General features: G+C 38.4%; 1 protein-coding gene across 2 annotated transcripts in view; it reads left to right on the top strand.

Moving 5' to 3' along the window:
• The window catches only part of tdrd9 (tudor domain containing 9), a 34,066-nt gene that overhangs the window by 17,693 nt on the left and 981 nt on the right, over nucleotides 1-15,392 (top strand). Inside the window, exons 14-34 of one of the 2 annotated variants that reach the window (XM_044143567.1) lie at nucleotides 3-134; nucleotides 785-947; nucleotides 2,304-2,367; nucleotides 2,606-2,669; nucleotides 4,231-4,275; nucleotides 4,449-4,502; nucleotides 5,648-5,764; nucleotides 5,861-5,968; nucleotides 6,999-7,099; nucleotides 7,183-7,353; nucleotides 8,551-8,662; nucleotides 8,782-8,997; nucleotides 9,562-9,651; nucleotides 9,731-9,988; nucleotides 11,040-11,207; nucleotides 12,202-12,272; nucleotides 12,344-12,453; nucleotides 13,788-13,884; nucleotides 13,973-14,111; nucleotides 15,106-15,224; nucleotides 15,299-15,371. In XM_044143567.1, coding sequence (XP_043999502.1) covers nucleotides 3-134; nucleotides 785-947; nucleotides 2,304-2,367; nucleotides 2,606-2,669; nucleotides 4,231-4,275; nucleotides 4,449-4,502; nucleotides 5,648-5,764; nucleotides 5,861-5,968; nucleotides 6,999-7,099; nucleotides 7,183-7,353; nucleotides 8,551-8,662; nucleotides 8,782-8,997; nucleotides 9,562-9,651; nucleotides 9,731-9,988; nucleotides 11,040-11,207; nucleotides 12,202-12,272; nucleotides 12,344-12,453; nucleotides 13,788-13,884; nucleotides 13,973-14,111; nucleotides 15,106-15,224; nucleotides 15,299-15,371 — 2,472 coding nt within the window. Of the gene's footprint in view, nucleotides 1-2; nucleotides 135-784; nucleotides 948-2,303; nucleotides 2,368-2,605; nucleotides 2,670-3,804; nucleotides 3,869-4,098; nucleotides 4,163-4,230; nucleotides 4,276-4,448; nucleotides 4,503-5,647; nucleotides 5,765-5,860; nucleotides 5,969-6,998; nucleotides 7,100-7,182; nucleotides 7,354-8,550; nucleotides 8,663-8,781; nucleotides 8,998-9,561; nucleotides 9,652-9,730; nucleotides 9,989-11,039; nucleotides 11,208-12,201; nucleotides 12,273-12,343; nucleotides 12,454-13,787; nucleotides 13,885-13,972; nucleotides 14,112-15,105; nucleotides 15,225-15,298; nucleotides 15,372-15,392 lie in introns of both variants that reach the window. The other variant, XM_044143566.1, reaches the window with a different exon arrangement.

Below are 15,392 nucleotides of genomic sequence, written 5' to 3' on the forward strand. Positions count from 1 at the left end.
AGCTGGCTCCCCTGTCAACCATCCTGTTAAAGGTCAAGCTGCTGGACATGGGGGACCCTCGCTCCCTCCTGTCCACTGCGCTCTCTCCTCCCAACCTCTCCGACATTGTTAGGACCGTTCTGGAGCTCATAGAGGCAAGTAAAGCAAGTTTTAAACGTGATTCTACCTGGGAGTAGGGCTGGGCGATTAATCAGTCATGATTGATTAATCGATAAATCTTAGGCTGGCTGTTATATTTTGCTGTTCAGTTGATCTGAATTCAAAATCTGCAAAAACAGAAGCTGTGAAAGATGCTTGTCAAACAAGATGGCCACCTCGAGCGTGCTGACATCACCAAACTGTTAAAACCCAAGAAAAAAAATCTAGATTCTCCAAAATTCAAATTCCAAAAATCAGATTAATCAATAAAAAAATTTATTTTTATCAATTGATAAAAAAAATCCATTAATTGTCAATTGTTTGACAATTAATAAATTTAATTGTCAATTAATGTAACCAATTAATCTATTTGTATTGATTAATCAGTTGTTTGATGATTAATTGATTTTTTTATTGATTTAGTCTATTGTTGTAGTCATGTGTATGAGTTTTTTCATAAAAGTTTATGCAGGTTTTAAATTTAAGTAGTAATTGCTGTTAGTCTTATTCATATCTGGTATGTTAGGATGGTGCTGAACTGTTTTCTAAAGAAAGAATCAACTTTTTTTTTCTGTCTTTTCTAAACTTCTGTGACACCAAATGGAGAATTTGTGTGTTTTTGCTGCTTGGATGTTTAATTCTTCAGATGGGCGCGCTGTCCGCGAAAACCGACGGCAAAAATCAAAGCGAGGATGGTGAGCTGACCTTCCTCGGCCGGGTTCTGGCCCACCTGCCTGTGGACCTTAAACTGGGGAAGATGACTGTTCTGGGCCATGTCTTCGGCTGTTTGGACGACTGTCTCATCATCGGTCAGTCTGGCAGTTTGACGATCTCCACAGGTTTACCGCTGTTCAACGAACTCTTGCTCAGCACCTCGGGGAAATTTTAACTCCACATTTCCCTCCATGTTTCATCTTAGTTTTTGGTTTCTACACTTTTTTTTTTCCAGCTTTGAAAAAGTACAGATGTTTCAATAATTGGCCTTAAAATTCTTGGATACATCTAAAGCTGAAATGATTAATCGATTGAAATAATCGTCAAGTAATTTAGCAAAGCTACTGAAAAAACCTCAACATATTCAGAATACTAATTAAGAGAAAACTATAACAGTAAATATACATTTTGCATTTAAGATAAAAACACTTTTGACTGTCAAAATATTTCACCCACAACTCCTCTAGTGGTATTTTTTATATTCAGCTGGTTCAAATTCAGTATGGAATAAAATGTTGTTTTTTAGGCAATAAAATGTTTGTGTTTTTTTATTAAAAAAGGACTCCAACTATTTGTTTATTTGCATCTTTTAATGTATTTCTAATATTGTGAAAAAAGGGTCAAGTAGTTGAATGAAAAGTCAGTAGACTGCCATTTTTAATCCAATAAAACTGATTAATCGGTATCTAAAATATATAATTGAAATCCCTAAAAACATTCAGATTTTAAGTTTTTGATTTTAAATTTCACTTAATTTTGATGTTTTTCCACTTATTTCTTCTTCTATGTCTGTATTAACTTTTCAAATTCTGTTTCTTCTGTAACTTTATAATAGATTTGAGCAATAAGAGTATTTAAGCCACTACTAATTTATAAAACTATGTTAATTTAATATGATTAAAAAGTAGTTTGTAACTCTATAAACTATAAAAGAGTTAGTACTGAATTAATACCTCTGTATTTAACATCAGAAGAAACATGTTGCTAAAAACAAGAAGGCTGCATGTAGCTATTAAAACATTGGGAGCAAAAGCGGCTCAGTTACTACGACCTGTTAATATATGATTCCTGAGCTAGTAGACATTTCTGATTTTGTTTATGCCTCCAGGAAAATGCTTTCTTTTATACCTTTTCCTTCCAACCATCCCTCTAAAGGTACATGATGGACAGGTTGTTTTATAAAAGCTCTGTAACATTTATAAAACAACCCTGATTATGTTACTTTAAATGTTAGAAGCTTTTTTTTGTCCTCAGGTGTTTTCCAAACACTAGAATTACATCAGTGTAGCCAGCATTTAGGTGTTCGGTTTCCTCATTGTTGTATTTTTCTGATCAACTTGGTGCAACATGAAATGCGGCCTGGCTTTAAGTTTTCTGCAGTTTGCTCATTATTTATGTGTTTGTAATCTGTTTTGGTGAGTTTTTAAACGGTGGTTTGTCCTTGTTTTCAGCTGCATCTCATTCTCTTAAGAGCTTCTTTGCTATTCCGGCCATGCAGCAGCTTGCAGGCCTCAGGTGAGTCGCATCATAAAAATAAAAATGGAATTCTAAATAACTTATTCAAACTGTTTATCATCAAAAAAAAAAAAAAAAAAGATTTGGAGGTTAGCTTAGGAGGTTTGTACACAAAGTCTGAAAATGCTTGATTTGCATAATATGTTTGATGTTTAAACTGCACAGTTTTGTAATAAAGTATAACTGCCTGAGAAGTGATTTTATGGTACAAAATGTTTTACTCTTCCTATGTTTTCAGGAGCAAGCTGGCTTTTGCCCGTGGCACACCAAGTGACTCGATGGCGGTCGTCAATGCCTTCAGGGTGATTTTATGTGAAATCTGATGTTTCTGCTTGTGGGACTGTTTTAAAACCTTTCTCATTTTGTTTAGCATGTTTTACTGTACAAAAAAAAGGACAAGTAGACACCCAAAGGTAATAGACTGCCATGTATGATAAATCAGAAAATTCAATCGGTATCTTTGAAATTTGTGAATAGAGATGCTAATTCCAGTTCAGCTAGTTTTGATCTTTATCTACACCAGTAATACCAGAACGTTGATTTTCTTTCCTATGAACATGTCTGTATTAACTTTGTTTTGTTTTTTTTTTTTTGTAGGATGAGCTGAGCTGGGGCAAAGAGAACTTCATTCAGATCAAGAGGATCAGAGAGGTGCAGACATTATGCAAAGTTTTGTCATTTAGTTTCTATTTGCATGTCAAGAAAAAACTGCAGTTGAAATTCACGTAATTGGGAAAATAAGTTTCAAATGTTTTCAACTCTATAAACTATAAAAGAGTTAGTACTGAATTAATACCTCTGTATTTAACTTGCTTACGTTGAGTTAAAATTAGTTTTGAAAGCTATGAAATGGTTTTGTTTTCGGTAGTTTATGGAGGTTTTAATTTCAATGGTAATGGTCGTTGCTAATCTGAAATTGTTGGACTCATTGTTCAGTAACTGTCATGTTACTGTTGCTTCAAATCAGAAGAAACATGTTGCTAAAAACAAGAAGGCTGCATGTAGCTATTAAAACATTGGGAGCAAAACGGCTCAGTTACTACGACCTGTTAATTTTCAGCTAGTAGACATTTCTGATCATGTTTATGCCTCCAGGAAAATGCTTTCTTTTATACCTTTTTCCTTCCATATCCCTCTAAAGGTACATGATGGACAGGTTGTTTTATAAAAGCTCTGTAACATTTATAAAACAACCCTGATTATGTTACTTTAAATGTTAGAAGCTTTTTTTTGTCCTCAGGTGTTTTCCAAACACTAGAATTACATCAGTGTAGCCAGCATTTAGGTGTTCGGTTTCCTCATTGTTGTATTTTTCTGATCAACTTGGTGGAACATAAAATGCAGCCTGGCTTTAAGTTTTCTGCAGTTTGCTCATTATTTATGTGTTTGTAATCTGTTTTGGTGAGTTTTTAAACGGTGGTTTGCCTTTGTTTTCAGCTGCATCTCATTCTCTTAAGAGCTTCTTTGCCATTCCGGCCATGCAGCAGCTTGCAGGCCTCAGGTGAGTCGCATCATAAAAATTAAAATGGAATGCTAAATAACTTATTCAAACCGTTTATCATAAAAAAAAAAAGATTTGGAGGTTAGCTTAGGAGGTTTGTACACAAAGTCTGAAAATGCTTGATTTGCATAATATGTTTGATGTTTAAACTGCACAGTTTTGTAATAAAGTATAACTGCCTGAGAAGTGATTTTATGGTACAAAATGTTTTACTCTTCCTATGTTTTCAGGAGCAAGCTGGCTTTTGCCCGTGGCACACCAAGTGACTCGATGGCGGTCGTCAATGCCTTCAGGGTGATTTTATGTGAAATCTGATGTTTCTGCTTGTGGGACTGTTTTAAAACCTTTCTCATTTTGTTTAGGCGTGGTACTCCGCCAAAAAGAAAGGACAGCTGAGACACCCAAAGGTAACTGCGTACATGTATGATAATCAGAAAATTTAAGAAGCTTTGAAATTTGTGAATAGAGATGCTAATTCCAGTTCAGCTAGTGTTTCTTTATCTACACCAGTAATACCAGAACGTTGATTTTTCTTTCCTATGAACACCGAGGTTCTTTGTTTTGTTTTGTTTTTTTGTAGGATGAGCTGAGCTGGGGCAAAGAGAACTTCATTCAGATCAAGAGGATCAGAGAGGTGCAGACATTATGCAAAGTTTTGTCATTTAGTTTCTATTTGCATTTCAAGAAAAAACTGCAGTTGAAATTCACGTAATTGGGAAAATCAGTTTCAAATGTTTTCAATTCAATCAATAATCAAACATTTGGACAAAAATTGTCAGACTTGTTTCCGGGGAAAGTTGAACCCCTCAAACTTGGGAACAGAAACGTTTCTGGCGCTTTAGGAAAATTGTGACCTGCGATTTTACAGGATAATTATTGATTCAAAACGTTCAAATGGCTCAACTTTTTAGGAATTGTGTCACGCTGTGAGAGCATCACACAGCCTGTGTGTAGCCTGTGTGTAGCCTTTTGTGTAGCCTGTGTGAAGCCTGCGTGTAGCCTGCGTGTTGCCGGTATGTAGCCTGTATGTAGCCGGTATGTAGCCTGCGTGTAGCCGGTATGTAGCCTGTGTGTAGCCTGTGTGTAGCCGGTATGTAGTCTGCGTGTAGCCGGTATGTAGCCTGCGTGTAGCCGGTATGTAGCCTGTGTGTAGCCTGTGTGTAGCCGGTATGTAGCCTTTTGTGTAGCCTGTGTGAAGCCTGCGTGTAGCCTGCGTGTAGCCGGTATGTAGCCTGTATGTAGCCTGCGTGTAGCCTGCGTGTAGCCGGTATGTAGCCTGTGTGTAGCCTGTATGTAGCCTGCGTGTAGCCGGTATGTAGCCTGCGTGTAGCCGGTATGTAGCCTTTTGTGTAGCCTTTTGTGTAGCCTGTGTGAAGCCTGCGTGTAGCCTGCGTGTAGCCTGCGTGTAGCCTGCGTGTAGCCGGTATGTAGCCTGTATGTAGCCTGCGTGTAGCCGGTATGTAGCCTGCGTGTAGCCGGTATGTAGCCTGCGTGTAGCCGGTATGTAGCCTGCGTGTAGCCTGTGTGTAGCCGGTATGTAGCCTGCGTGTAGCCGGTATGTAGCCTGTGTGTAGCCTGCGTGTAGCCTGTGTGTAGCCGGTATGTAGCCGGTATGTAGCCTGCGTGTAGCCGGTATGTAGCCTGTGTGTAGCCTGTGTGTAGCCGGTATGTATGGCCTCAGGATAAGTTTTATAACTTGGTCAGGTAAAGGGAAGCTCGTACCTATTTGCTTTCATTGCATGTGTTTTGGACAAGCGGCGTATTTACTCTATTCTCCAGGTTGCAGAGTTGTATGAGGACCTGAAGAAACGCATGTCCCAGTTCAACATGCACGTCCCAGAAGACTCTCCGTCCCCAGACAACACAAGCATGAACAGGCAGAAGTTCATCCTGCAGGTCAGCCTTCGCTGGAGGATTTCTGTGATTTCTGTGCACAACAGATGAACTGTTGACGTATTTATTACTATACTATGTATTAATGTTGTGTTTTAGATCGTCATTGCCGGCGCCTTCTACCCAAACTACTTTTTTCAGCAGGAGATTGATGAAAGGCAGGCCTGCAAAGAGCTGAACGGCTTCAACCCTCGAACAACAGTCATGGTATCGATGTTTATGTCAGAGTTACGACACCTGGGAATCGGATTTGATTTAATGTTATTCCTTCATCACCAACATACCTGGAGTGTTCCCTTGATTCTTTCATGCATGTTTGAGAAATCGTTTAGTCTCCATGGCAACCATTCAGCTGGGAAAAACGCCTGGATGGATGTAGCCCCGCCTTCGAGCCGCAGCTCCTCCTCAGATCTTCAGTTTCTGAGCTTCCACCTCACAGAGCTGCCCTCCCCCACTTAATTTTTAATTTTTAAATCACAAATTAAAATTTTTGATTAAATCACAAATTAAAATTTTTGATTAAATCACAAATTAAAATTTTTGATTAAATCACAAATTAAAATTTTTGATTAAATCACAAATTAAAATTTATGATTAAATCACAAATTAAAATTTATGATTTAATTACTTAAGTCACAAATTTTAAAATAAAGAGAAAGAAGCTATTGTCCTGAAAAAAGAGAAAACTTGTTTGAAAAGAATAGTTTGGCACTGAGACCGTGTCCTTAAGAAATATAAAGAGAAGTGCAAGTATTGATTTATAGAGGAAGCAAGTCCAAAGAATATTAAAGCCCTTCTATGACAGTTGAGCCGCCCTCCCCCACTCGACTCCTTCAGACTAGCCAGCAGCAATTAGCAAACACCTGGTGGAACTGCTGAGCTACAGTAAAAACCGCTGATAAAAACATGGCTTCTCTATTAACTAAAGGTTAATAGACTAATTAGGTTTAGTTAATTAAACCTAATAACTAAAGGGTTAATAGAGGAGCCATGTTGTGATGATCTTCAGAAAGAGGAGGAGTTTCTTAAAGAGACAGAGGCCCAATTTCAAGACATTAAGTTATGTAGTCAAATTTCTTTGAATTCATATTTGATATATGCATTTTTATTATAACTGGAGGTAACATAATTACTTGATTATGTTACACAAAATCCCTAATTCTGGCGTTTTAATAATTTGAGAATAACTGTTACTTTGGCTTTATTTGTTGAGTTTTGATTGGTTGTTGCTCTTTAGGTGAGGAACCTCCCTCCATACAGTTTCCTCTACTATAAGCAGCTGCAGTCTTTGTTCCGGCTGTGTGGACAGGTGAAAACTGTCTCCTTCGACTGCTCCAGGTACAGACATCACTTGGGTTTTTCTTTCATGTGAAGTTTTTTTTTATTGTTACACTATTAGTGTCCTGTTTGTGTGTCATCAGAGCTTATGTGGAGTTCCACCGGACCTCCAACGATTCGGGCGTGCTGCCAGAGGTGACGCTCGCCCTTCAGATGGCCCATAAGAGCTTTAAAATGGAGCTGCAGACTTATCCTTCTGAACAGATCGAGTTTTGCACTGGGAGGAGATCAATCGCTCACCTGAAATTTTCACGGTACAGCTCAGTTGTCATACTGTTACGTTTTGACCCAAACATGTGCTGTTTAACCTCTTGAAAGTAGCGATGCAAACAGTAGTTTATTGTCTATTAGAGTTCACACTGCAGCTGGAAGTGACCCATTTCAGATTTTATTTTATTTTTGCCATCAATGTTCAGACTTCCAAATATATGCGTTCTCCAAGTGTGAACCGCAAACGGCCAGAAAGTGTCCCTCATTCCCAGTAGAGGGCGCAATAACGTCACACATAGAGGGAGCGCTCAGAAGTAAACATAGATGCTAACGGTGGAGCATAGCTTGAAGTTATCCAACCAGAGCCATCACAATTTAATCCTCGTTGTTATTTTCTTCCTGCTTGCTCATATCAAGACGCAGAACAGTGACGTTGGTCGAGTGTTGATGACGTTCAGGTCCTGACCGTTAGGATTCAGGTCCCATGTAAACGACCGGACATCAAAGTGGCCTGGGTCGCATTCGATAAGTCCGATCTGTTGTTCATCTTCATTCAGAAGATCAGACAGAGGTCCCATTTCTGCTCTGTGAACGCAGCCTTGGATTAAACTTTGTTTGAATCGATTAACTAATAACATTTCCTTAGACTTCCTTTTAGTGTTGTAGTTTGGCTGCCATCCAGCAGAGGGCACCGCTTGTCATCTTTTAAGTGGAGCCGTTGATACAGAAACAAAGATGGCGGCCGTACCAGAACAGGAAAGGGAAACGGTGCAGACAGAGTTCAGTGTGGGATGAAAATGCACTTTATGCATTTTCATATTTTCTGTTTTAAAATATAAACCCTCGTCAAGCTCCTGAAGTCATCGGCTTCTTTCAGCTGAGCTGCATGACGGATCAGTCTGTTCCAGTGTTCAATGTTCATTAGAAGTTGGCTGATCTTAGCGAATGTGTTCTTGCATTATGATCTGTATGTTATTAGAAAATTGTCTCAAAACAACAATATTATTATTTATCCTAATAGCTTCATAGTAATTTGTTATTGTGACGGGCCTACATGTGGCGTCATGTCAATTATTCTGGGTCCATTGTGGGGGTTTGGAACCCAAACTCTCATCCATAAAACCCACTATAAGATGAAGAAACTCATCTTAAAGTCAAGATGGGTTTTTTCTTTCCCTAAATCTGGCATGTTTGTGCAGAATGTGCTCAGTTTGTAACTATTGTTTGTGTTTCATGGACAGGCTGACGGCTGACATCCAGAGCCAGTCTCTCTCCCTGATGGACTCGGTCTGCACCAAGCTTGACCCCGACCGGCTGCCGCCCAACCGCCTGTTTGTGGTGAACATCACGGAGGTCGGTCCTCCACTAACAGCTTCACAAGCCTAAATAATAAGTGGTGCCAGCAGAAATTTAGATGCTTTTCTCCTAAGGTGAAACAGAGGTTTGTTTTTTCGGGGGTAATTTTGTTGCAGGTGATAGATGTGGGACATTTCTGGGGGTTCCCAGCGGATGAAGCCAGCTTGGGAAAGCAGCGGCGTCTGACGGCAGAGATCAACAAATGTACTTTGTCTCCTGTGACGGTGTCGCTTTACCCCAATCTGCTGTGTCTGGCGCCGTACTCTGAGACCAACGAGGAGAGTCTGTACTACCGGGCCAAGATCCTGCACATGCGCGGTAACACAGTGGAGGTGAGCTCCAATCAGGATCCATTTTAGAGGTTTTTCTTCCTCAGACTTTTCTCTTGAAATGCTTTATGCCACAGATCCGGGGCTCTTTAGCAAGAAGTGAATCATTGAAGTCAAAATCAAAGACGAAAGTGCTGATTTTCATTTAGAACAAGCACATGCTAGCAGCAGGCACGACGGGGGAATGTTTTCAAACCCCTCATCAGGGAAACAACACGAAGAAGTTCATATGATGCAGCTTTTAAGTTGAGGAGTATCGATCTGGCGTAAGCTCGGCGTGAACGAATCCATTGTTCGGCAGATTTATTAGGACGTAGCTGCATCCTTGTGAAAAACCGAGAGCGGCGGAGATGCCAGCGGTTTACAGCTTATATATGTAGGCTTCCAGTTTTTTTATTTTTTTATTTGTAGATGCGGCTTGTATTGAGGTGCGCTCTGTAGACCAGAAAATATGGCAATCAGATTAACTGATAACTAATAACACCGTCAGTTGCAGCTCTATGTTAAACTGGTAATTTGAAGCTGCATTAAGTGATTCAGATGCTGAGTTTTTCCTTCATTTCCCAGGTTTTCTTTCTGGACTTTGGCAACACGGCCGTCGTTTTCAGCAGCAGCCTCAGAGAGCTCCCATCTGACCTGCTGGCTCAGCCCTTTCAGGTTCACCTCACATCCTGGACACTTCAACCTCCATGAACCTTGGAATGATTGTAACCCCACCTCTCTGCTCCTCCTTCAGGCCCATGAGTTCCAGGTTGCTGGGATGCGCCCGTCAGCCCAGTCCACCATACTGGGGAACAAGTGGAGCAGCCGCGCCCGCGACTGCTTCGTCACCATGGTGAAGCATCAGTCGGTCATCGTGTCGCTGTACTCCATCCTGTACGGCGTCATGCGAGTGGATCTGCTGCTCAACAAGGAGTCGAAGAGCACCAGCGTGGTGGACATACTGGTGGAGGAGGGCCACGCCGTGAAGGCGGAGGAGAACGTCGATTCTCGGGTACCATCGAGCTACGATTACTTTAATCAATCATCCTGATCAGTTATCAGATATAAAATAGATCAGGTCTTCTGGTTCTGGTTCTGCTGTGCATCCCCAGAACCAGAACCAAACATGGAGAAGGAGCATTCAGCTTCTATGCATCACAAATCTGGAACAAACTTGCAAAAGAGCTGAAACACTGAGTTCCTTTAAATCCAGACTTAAACCGGGTTAGTTTCTTTTGAAACATAATCAATGAAAAATCAATCAACATCCTGATATGTTAAGATGGCAGGTGACAAAATGTAATGTTTTAATTATTGAGTTCTACATCTTTGTGTTTTTATCATGTAAAGAACTTAAAAATGCTGAAATGTGCTGTACAAATGACTGATTGGTTGATTTAATTCAGCAGATTTTAAATTGAACCACTCTAGTTTTGTTAGTAAATAAATAAAACATTCATTTTAAACAATTAGGTCCAAACTGTATCAAATTCCTTCAGTTCATATTTAAATAAAAGTAAATTTGTACATGATTTATAAAATTAAAACACCAGCATGGGTCAGTTTAGAAACCTGGTTTTGTGTTAAATAAAAAATATCAAAGAATTATTTAGAATATATCTGGTGGCAGAGTGAAAACATAATACGATATGCAGTATATTCACAAATAAGACGTACAACTTAAATGCATTTTAAAATATAGAAAAGAATAGAAGTACTTTATTCATTCCAGCAGGGAAATTACTCCGCAGTTGCAGCATAAAGACAAGACACAGTAACAACTAGTTGTAGATAAAATAAAATAAATATATTTACAACTTAAATGCATTTTAAAATATATTTTTGAGCATTTATTCATTTTAATTATTTTAATAATCGATTCTTCTCAATTGTTTCAGCGCTAGTCATTGCTAATCAATGCTAACTAACCCAGTAATTTCTCCCTAAAATAATTTCTCACTTTTTTTCATATTAACCATCCAGTCAGATTTTGAGGAAAGTTTTACAGAGTGCAACATTTATGTGGATAGAATGGAAAAAACTATGTTTCCTGTCTGTTCCAGCAAAGCCATGAAGACCTGCTGTCGATGTACGACGACGTGGAGAAAGGAATGTACGGCCACAGTTCTGCCAACCGGTCCTGGAGGGCCCGCAAGAAGGAAGACGAGGAGACCATCAACATTCTGCTCACTCAGCTCTCCAGTACCCCGAAGTCCTGCTCCAAAACAAACGTAAGAACGGTTTGCTTTGGTTGTCAGGAAGCTGCAACAGAAACTTTAATGAGCGTAGTAAATGTGAAATCACTGAAAACACTGCAAGTCCTCAGTGAAATGGAGATTCAGTGAGAAACACGACTATAATTACAGATCTTTGGAAAACGATTAATTGTGATGAAACGATTAATCGATTGCTAAATTAGTTCCCGGTTAATTGTGATGAAATGATTAATCAATTGCTAAATTAGTTCAAAATTATTTCAGTGATTAACTGGAGAATACAAACTGAAAAATAACTAATTGCTGAAACATACTGAGAGCAGCAAAATAGCCAAAACTGTACAAAAATATTTACATTTTGCCTTTAAGATAAAAAAAAATATGTATATGTTCTTCCCACAGCTCAAGTGGAATAGTTTTAACCTCGCTTAGTTCAAATGTAAAAAGAAAAATCACATTTTTAATCAATTAATCCAAAGATTAGCTTCACATTTTATTGATAAGTAGAGCAGAAATGGCGGAGCTTTTCATGTTGATGCTGGAAGTATGTTTTTTTAGCTGCATATTTATTCTTTGTTGCAAACAATCAAGGTTCCCCAAAGGAATGCTATGCAATAAAATGTTTATTTTATAACTTTAAAGAAGGAATTTAATTATTTATTCATTTGCATCTTTTTCTAACATGGTGTAAAAAAACGTGAATGAAAATCTTTTGTCTAATAAATTAACAGAATAATCAGTAACTAAAACAATTGTTAGTTGTAGTTCTGCTTTTGCAAACTTCACAATTATGTTAGTTTATGGTTTGTCGAAAACACAGATACTTTAATAACTGAAAAATTTTGTAATTTTAGTTTGGAAAAAGTTAGTTGCCATGGAAAACATTGTTGCTTCAATTACAGATGTTGTCCACTAGGTGGCAACATTTCACCGACTGTTTTCTGCATCCAGGTTCTTGCAGTGCATGAATGTTTGTCTGTTAAATCTGTCTTTTCTTCTGATTATTCAGGTAAATCTGGCCGGACCTTCAAGTTCCTACCAGACAAACTTCTACAGTTTGAGCAGGAAAACCCACTACAGGTAAGAATCTAGCGCTGAAAGTAAAGTTAAATTTCCTGACGTTTGCTGATGAGCGGCTTGTCGTCCTGCAGGACCGTTTCCATAGAGAAAAGCAGCATCAACGCCGTGACTCTGAATGAAAACCCGCATTTCAAACATCAGAGGATGATTGTGGCCGGGATGGTGGCCATCAACACTTCAGGTTCGGTATAAAAAATAACTTGATGTCAAAGGTTAAACTGTATCACCATGTTTTCATGCACAGGGTTCATCATTTCAATTAGGTGTTTTCATGGTTTGGAAAGTCTTAATTTATGTATAAAAACCATGAAAGTACTTGATGTTAAAATGCAATCTAACGTTTAGTTAAAAGCCTTAATTTGAAAACATAATTTACAGTTGAAACCGGATATTTCCATACAAATAGAGACATATTTTCTTGAAGTTAAATTAGACTGAAGTTTTTTGTTTTAGGTTAGTTAGAATAACCTAAATTATTTCTATTTGCTAAATGCCAGAAAACTTAGCGAGAACATTTTTTAGAGAATTTTTTAAAACTTTGTATATTGTGTTAATGCCTTTAACTTAAGAAGGTTATTTATCTTGAAATTTGTTTGGATTGTTTCAAAGTAATGAATATTTATTATTTCTAACGACTTATTAACCTGTGAAATTTAAATAAATATTGTCTTGTTTTTTATATTAAATGTTATTGAAATTGGGGGTCATTTTGTTAAATTTGTGTTTTGTTCTCAGACCGTTCAGATGTAAAGGATGAAACATTTCAAAACGTTAAATTTTGTTATATTTTAGTTTATTTTGTTCCTGCTGTAGGATGTAGAAAACTATCACAATACTTTATTAATAACAATAATAAATCCGAACTTGTAATGGTAAACATGTAATTTTTTTTAGTTACCGTATTTTACGGACTATAGAGCGCACCTCACTATAAGCAGCACCCACAAAGTTTTTAAAAAAAAAAACCTGGAAACGTACATAAATAAGCCGCACCGGACTAAAAGCCACTGGTCTCTCCGCCGCTCTCGGTTTTTCACAAGGAAGCAGCGCCTCCAACGCCGAACCATGGATTCGTTAACACCAAGTTTACGTGCAGCGGCTATCGATCTGGTGGTACCGATCGATTTAAAAGCTGCATCATATGAACTTCTTTGTGTTGTTTCCATGATGAGCGGGTTTGAGTTTGAAAACATTTCTCCATCGTGCTTGTTCTAAATGAAAATCAGCTTTCTTCTTTGATTTCCAATTTTGACTTCCAATGATTCACTTCCTGCTAAAGAGCCCCCTGGTGGTTGAAGAAAAATCCACAGGAAAGCCGCACAGGACCATAAAACGCATGGTTCAAAACGTGGGAAGAAAGTAGCTTAAAAGTTTAAAAACTTACCTTAAAACGCTTCAGTAGTGTGTGGATTTTACAGTGGGAAAACTGTATGAATCATTTATGTATCGTGGAAAAGGTAAATTCAGAGTACATCAGCTCTGTGGATGAAGGCGATAAATCTGTTTTGCTATCAGGTACACATATCATGCTGAACGATACGTCCATCCTGCCCGACATCCCTGGACTGCCTGGCCTGGTGATGATGCTCTTCACACCTGTCATGGAGTTACGGTTTGTTCACCCCACCATGCTACTGCAGCTTAAATATGCAGCAGGCGTCAGTGGGGATGACTTCCCAGCCGTTTCAACCTTTATGCAGCACAAACGAAGAGCGGAGCTACTACACCGGGGCGCTCTGCGGCCTGGGCTTCAACAACCTGACGAAGGAGCCCATCCTGCCTGAGAACGACATCGAACTGGCCTTCGACGTCAAGTTTGATGTCATGGACATCATTGAGGTAATGACTGTCATCAGCAATAACAGGAAAAATACTAATAAAAACATATTTCAGACTCAATCAGTAATAATAATCTGAAATGATTAATCGGATTAATCGTGATTAGTTGATTATTCAAGTAATCATCAACTAATTCAGTAATGGATTAACTGGAGTATACGGACTCAAAAAAGGCTTTTTGCTAAAAAAAACAAAACAAAAAAAAAAACACCAACAATTGAGCCAAAACTATACAAAATAAATACACCTTTTGCATTTAATGTATTAGAAACCGTTTGGTTTTAATTATGTTTTAGTGGCATAGTTTTATCTCCACCTGGTTAAAATTCACTCAGTGCTATTTTGTTGCCTTTCAGGCAAGAAAATGTTTATTTTCTCATCAACTACATGAATTTGATTATTTATTTGCATATTTATTAATGTATTTGTAATTTTGTAGAAAAAAGCTTACATGAAAAATCTGCTGATTATGCCAATTTCTTTATTCGATTAATCGCCAGAATTATTGATTAGAAAAATAATTGTTAGTTTCAGCTTTATGATTTGTTCTAAATTCTAACTATTTTTTAGTAAATATTAAGTTTCCACACTTTTAAATGTTTAATGTTGACACAAAGTGTCACGTCTGGTTTTGATTTTCTAAACTTACCGATCTAGTTTGGTTGTCAGTTTAAAGTTTTTCACATTTGTATTTCTTAACCCCAGTTTAAGTAATTTCAGTGTATTTTAATGTTTACAGCACATTCAGCTCTTAGCCAATTAAAACCCAGTTACAAACTGGTGTAACTTGTCTGACGTGAAAAAGTTTTTCAGTTTTGATACAACTGAAAAATTTAACGTTTTACGGAAAACGTTTGTTTTCTGGGAAATTGGCGTATTTCCATAAAGTGAATTTATTTTCATAATTCTAATTTGCAGAGTTTTGTGGTAAATGTAAGTGCAGCCGTTGCCTTTTTTCATTCTTTTGCTGACGTGTGTGGATGTTTTCCTTCAGATAAACGCTCTACGGATGGCCATCAACACCCTGCTGTGCAACGGACCCAGCAGCACTCTGCACCTGACCGCTGAAAGGATCTGCCAGCTGCAGGACGACTGCCGGGACGGCCTGACCAGGTCAGACACACGCCAGCACGGGAAACGCTGACGCCTCAACAGAACCGGTAACACGGGTTCTGTTTGTTCTGCAGACTGTTCATCAGGTCTCCTCCGAGAGAAGCCGTCACTCCAACAAACCACGAGAACTACGGGAAGTGGGACCAGGTACAGTACTGATGAGTGTAG

Source organism: Gambusia affinis, linkage group LG16 (genome assembly GCF_019740435.1).
Source record: "Gambusia affinis linkage group LG16, SWU_Gaff_1.0, whole genome shotgun sequence".
In the NCBI taxonomy this organism is placed as follows: domain Eukaryota; kingdom Metazoa; phylum Chordata; class Actinopteri; order Cyprinodontiformes; family Poeciliidae; genus Gambusia; species Gambusia affinis.